Below are 5714 nucleotides of genomic sequence, written 5' to 3' on the forward strand. Positions count from 1 at the left end.
TTTCACCTGCCTGCGCCATTTACTTTCATAGCTAAGAGCACTGTGACAACCAGCCCGTGTGACAACCAATCCCGGTCTCCCCTACATTTAGGGTTAACTTTTGCTCATGATTCAGGACTGATTGCAACTACTCTTATAACCATTGTTTAAAGAACCAATAGCAATTTTAAACATATTCATGAATATCAAACTTTATTTCAAAACACACTGTAAGTAACTAATTGAATCGTTGTGGGCAGGGCCCTATATCACAGGCATCGAAAATGCCAGTCCATGCTAGACGATATATTCACTGTTCGTCCTCCTCCATCTGTGTGCAACTTTTCGTGTCAAGGGCTCAGTTGATTTAAATCTTGTGGAGATTTATTTTCATGCTGTCCAGTTTTTATGTTATTTTGTTATCAATTGGATTTAATGACAAGCTGTTGGCAGAATACATTAAGTGTGATTAAGAGTGGCACTCCCCCGGTATGTGAGAACACAGCCTATAATCACAGCCAACAAATAATAATAATAATAATAATAATAATAATAATAATAATAATAATAATAATAATAATAATAATAATAATAAACCGAATTGCTAGCAAAACACTACTGTCAAGCTCGATGGCTTCACTGGTGCCAGAGAAGTCGATTTAAAATGGATCTGATTCTAACTAAAAAATATTTGTTCTCGCAATAAAGGAGGTATGCTCTGTACACAGTAAGCTGTACCATATACCATCTCGAGAATACCGCGCGTAGCATGTATTTCTGTACATAACTAGCACCCACCAAGCCAATGTCCCTCAGTCCAAACAATAGCAAGCGTGAAATAAATACATATGTAAACAAATACATAACTAAAATGTATGTACACAGAAACAAATAATACATTTGATTGTTGTCTTTGACATACATCCACGCTCAATCCTCTCTGTGCACTACGCGTGAGAAAAAAACAAAAACAAAAACAAAAACAAAAAAAAAAAACCCTTCACCCCCCAATCCTTTCGTCTAATCTCGATATGATAAAGTGTACAGGCTCGCAGTGTCAAATCGGCGATTATTCTTACGAAAATATGGTTCGGATGGCCAAAATTATTAAGAAATCAACCTATTTTAGAAAGACGGAAATACCAAGTTACAATAGAAAAACGCCATGACTAGCTTAGGAGTATAGACAGTGATTCGTAATGCAGAGCAGCGTCAACAATGATAAGTCGTGTGCACACTTTGGTTCACACACAGACATGCTAGGGTTTATTTTGCAGTAAAACATTAGGACAGGGAATGGGGATTGTGTTACCTAGATTTCTTTGGTCAACATGGTGCTACTACTGTATGACCTATATGGATAACAATATACTTTCATTTGTACTTTCAATAAAATGCAGCACATCTATCACGTTCTTACAAATGCAAGATCTTGGTATAACAATACTATTTTTTTTTTTTTTTTTTTTGTAATATACACTTGTTCAAAAAGTATCATTTGTTATACCGTCATTCATTTTTTGGTAATTCGTCTAATGTAGATTGTTATTAATATTAAGCTAATAATCGGTTAATATAAATTACTCTGAAGCATAACCAATCTAACAAATTGTATCACAGTATGAAACAAAACCCACACGCGCGCAGAAATAAGGGTATCCCATGACTATAATGTCAAATCATATGCATTTGGCAATATTATCCTTTTCATACAATAAGCAATGTATTACTGTATAGAAATTACCAACAGTCTATACGGACACATGCTGGAAGAAAAACAACAACTACGTAACATCATTTAACCAATACCATACACGCTGAAGTTACAGGAAGAAAACGAACCCCAAATATATAGTCAATACATTGAACGCAATATATCCTATATATATATATATATATATATATATATATATATATATATATATATATATATATATATATATATATATATATGTGTGTGTGTGTGTGTGTGTGGTGTGTGTGTGTGTGTGTGTGTGTGTGTGTGTGTGTGTGTGTGTGTGTGTGTGTGTGTGTGTGTGTGTGTGTGTGTGTGTGTGTGTGTGTGTTTACACACTGCAAACGAGAGTTAAAAGAGCATCATAGGCTGTCCTATGTTTTGGTTAATAAATAGAGAGGTCCTCCACATTATTTAAAGGACAGGCCCCCGTACATTCCTCAAGTTTATTAAAATATAAGAAACCACATGCAGTCATAATAACACATATATTGGGCCACACCTTTAAACATGTTTTTTTTTAGTATGCATTATTCTATCAAGCCACTAAAGAGAAGCAGAGGAGCATCTGGAGGTTTTAAAGGAGATGAAATATCTCCCCGGTGCTGTGAGGTGGCCCTTTGCACTTGAATGATGGCATAGAGGATTTAGCAGAGCTGAAGGGGACCTTGCCTTTCTCTTTCTTCTCCCTGTCCAGGGGTATTAGTAATGATATATATTTCCTGTACATTGCCTATATAAAACATAGCATCTAAACCACTGGAGAAGGATTTTTATAGGAGAAAAAGGGCACTAAATAATGGTTAACTAACGTTAAAAGAAATTCGTTGATAAATACACGTTCGGCCTTTCTTTACTAATGTATCGTCACATGAGAACGATCAACCTAAAAATAAATGCATATGCTGGCAAAACAAAACGATTGAAATTATTAATGATTCGGTTTTTGCACGCATATTACTCTGCTACGTAAAAAAAAATAATTTTAATACACTTTTGTAAACAAAAATATTAGGATTATATATGGAGGGCAAGAAAAACAAATAGAATACGGTAGCCATTGTATAAAAAAAATACACAGACACATCAATATAACGACAGAATTATAAATTAAGATGACCTTATTTCAATAGGCTATATTGTCACTTACCTCGAAATATTGATCAGCCGGCACGAAACGAACAAAATTAAAAGATAATAAAAAAAGATTGAAAGAATAAAACCTGCGACATTTACAAAAAAAAAAAAAATCTCATAAAAGAAGTGGCATTTTTCTTTCACTATATTGCCAAGATATAATAAAGCCTGGCTGTAATGTAATTAAAAAATATATATGGCCAAACAAATAATGTGTGAGAAAATGACAAGAGCATAAAGCATTATAATTCAACGGGGCTCCTCCTACAAGCTATGCCTTCTAATTAACGGAGCGCCCAACTTGCAAAAGCGTGCATTGGACAGAAAGAGAGCGAAAGAGCGAAAGAGCGTGAGAGTGAAAGAGAGAGGGTGGAACTGCCACTGAAGATAATTGATTACCTTCCAATCAACAATTACTTGTTAGCACTAGTCAATTGCCCCTACTCTTTTAGCTTCACCATAGCCAGAGAAACTGCATTGTCCCTCGGACTGTCAGGCCTGAGAAGAACACATTCTTTTTAAGAGACACCGTTGAAGAAGAAAAAAAGTGGGACGGGAGTGAAAAACCTCTACACCCTGGGACTGCAAAAATAAATAAATAAATAAACTAGTGTCTTCATTACTCATAGACCACGATTCTCCTTTAAAAAGGCAGTGTTGACATTTGAATTATATAACTTTTCTCTTATCAAATCCCTTTTCAAGACATTTTGGGGAAAAACGGGGATAGAACTTACAGTGAAGAATGACTTCCAAAGAAGATGCGAAGGGTTCTTCAGTGGAAGAAAGAAGACGAAGCCCACTGGATCATCTACCACCGCCGGCAAATTCTAACAAACCACTCACCCCTTTCAGTATAGAAGACATCCTGAATAAGCCATCAGTAAGGAGAAGTTACACGATCTGCGGGACCGCTCACCTGCTCTCCGCCGCCGAGAAACACGCTCCTACTGGGCTTCCCCTGTCCGGCCGGGGACTGCTCACCCACACCTCCCCGCTCTGCGCCCTCGAAGAGCTCGCCAGCAAAACATTTAAAGGACTGGAAGTCAGCGTTCTTCAGGCAGCCGAAGGTGTGTTACTCATGCTTCTTATTTTGTCTACAGCAGTGCTAAATACTAAATAACATAAAACATAGAACCTATTGTTTACACATTTTTTTAAATAGTTTAAATGCAATAAAATCAATGTATACCCAATTGTTCTACTTGCACCTTTCAATAATAAAAAGACCCTGACCTTTGTTTTTTTGTTGCGCATAGAAGATCATTAGATTTATTGTAATAATAAAACGGTATCTCCTCAATTGAAATCACTTGTGTGGAATACCTGTAATTAATATAAATTCCTCTGAGTAATTAAAATACGGCATGCACATTCATTACGCGGGGTTTGAAATTATTCAGGAAATGTACAAGAACTAGTATATTACGAATATTACATTGTGTACAACAGACCATACAAAGATAAAAACATGAAAACCATGGAATTGCCCTTCCTTGATGGTTAGAAAATACATATGGATGACCAGCCCCTTTTAGTTTTTTAATTTTCAAAATAAAATCTTATTATTATTAATGCTTTTAATGCATATGCATATATATATATATATATATATATATATATATATATATATATATATATATATATATATATATATATATATATATATATATAATTTGTGTGTGTATTTATTTTTGATTTTTTTTACTTCAGCGAAATAGAATATATGCAATAATAATAATAATTGTGATCTTAAAAAAATTGTGATCTAATTTTTGTTAAATTCTGCTACTTTACAGGAAGAGACGGGTTGACGATTTTTGGCCAGAGGAACACCCCCAAAAAGAGGAGAAAGTCCCGAACAGCATTCACCAACCACCAGATCTATGAACTGGAGAAAAGATTTCTATACCAGAAGTATCTGTCCCCGGCTGACCGAGACCAAATCGCCCAGCAGCTTGGTTTAACGAATGCCCAAGTAATCACGTGGTTTCAAAACCGCAGAGCCAAACTCAAGCGGGATTTGGAAGAGATGAAAGCGGATGTGGAATCCGCCAAATCGAGTGATCCAGAAGGGAAAACTATCTCACTAGACCTTGAGCCGAATACTGGGGCCATAAGCACGTCCAGATCTCAATCTCCACTGCTGTCCAACCATGGACTGGAGACCCCCAACAAACTGCCAATGTCGCCATCATCACCGTTTACAGACCACGCCACGAGCTACGAATGTTCAGAAGACGAGGAAGACGTGGAGATTGACGTTGATGACTGATTTATTATATTACTCTAACAACTTTTATATAAAAATCGTTCAAAGCAAGCATGGACTATGTACTATATGCTGCACTGTTATATATAAGCTATAGTTACAGTAACTTTATATAAATATAACCAAGGCAGTTTTTTTTTTTCAATTAAAGCAATAATCAGCATACACAAACAGTGACACAGTACCAGCGACTGCCAGATCAGGTAGATTTCGTTTTTATGGAATGGTGTAATTATGTATGGCTTCTATATATTTTAAACACACACACACACACACACACACACACACACACACACAATACAAAAAAACAAAAACCATGGGAAGTAACTATGGTTTAAAAATGTATTTATTATTATTATTATTATTATTATTATTATTATTATTATTATTATTATTATTATTATTATTATTATCTGTGTTTTATTGTTTTTTTTGGTTTTGTTTTTTTTGTTGTTGTTTTTTTACAATTGGTTTCAAAACTTACTATAAAGCTTTAAGTGAGGCTGAATTCAATTTGGCAAATTGCATGGTACAGGTGTGCATGAACTATTTTACTCCATTATTTTTTACATTATTATGCTTATTCTTGCA

At 35.1% G+C, this 5714-nt stretch overlaps 1 protein-coding gene across 1 annotated transcript; it reads left to right on the forward strand.

Moving 5' to 3' along the window:
• The first annotated feature begins 3212 nt into the window (after positions 1 to 3212).
• On the forward strand, positions 3213 to 5381 carry LOC121322371 (transcription factor LBX1-like). Its single transcript, XM_041262227.1, has 2 exons — positions 3213 to 3921; positions 4651 to 5381. The coding sequence occupies exons 1-2, from the start codon at positions 3597 to 3599 to the stop codon at positions 5124 to 5126; spliced, it is 801 nt and encodes a 266-aa protein (XP_041118161.1). The 5' UTR covers positions 3213 to 3596; the 3' UTR covers positions 5127 to 5381.
• The last annotated feature ends 333 nt before the right edge of the window (positions 5382 to 5714 follow it).

Source organism: Polyodon spathula, chromosome 10 (assembly GCF_017654505.1).
Source record: "Polyodon spathula isolate WHYD16114869_AA chromosome 10, ASM1765450v1, whole genome shotgun sequence".
NCBI lineage: Eukaryota > Metazoa > Chordata > Actinopteri > Acipenseriformes > Polyodontidae > Polyodon > Polyodon spathula.

Bases quoted from the DNA above. Each gene is read 5' to 3' on its own strand.
- LOC121322371 (XM_041262227.1), top strand. From the start codon at position 3,597: ATGACTTCCAAAGAAGATGCGAAGGGTTCTTCAGTGGAAGAAAGAAGA. The intron at 3,922-4,650 runs GTGTGTTACTCA...GCTACTTTACAG, and splicing joins CGTTCTTCAGGCAGCCGAAG to GAAGAGACGGGTTGACGATT.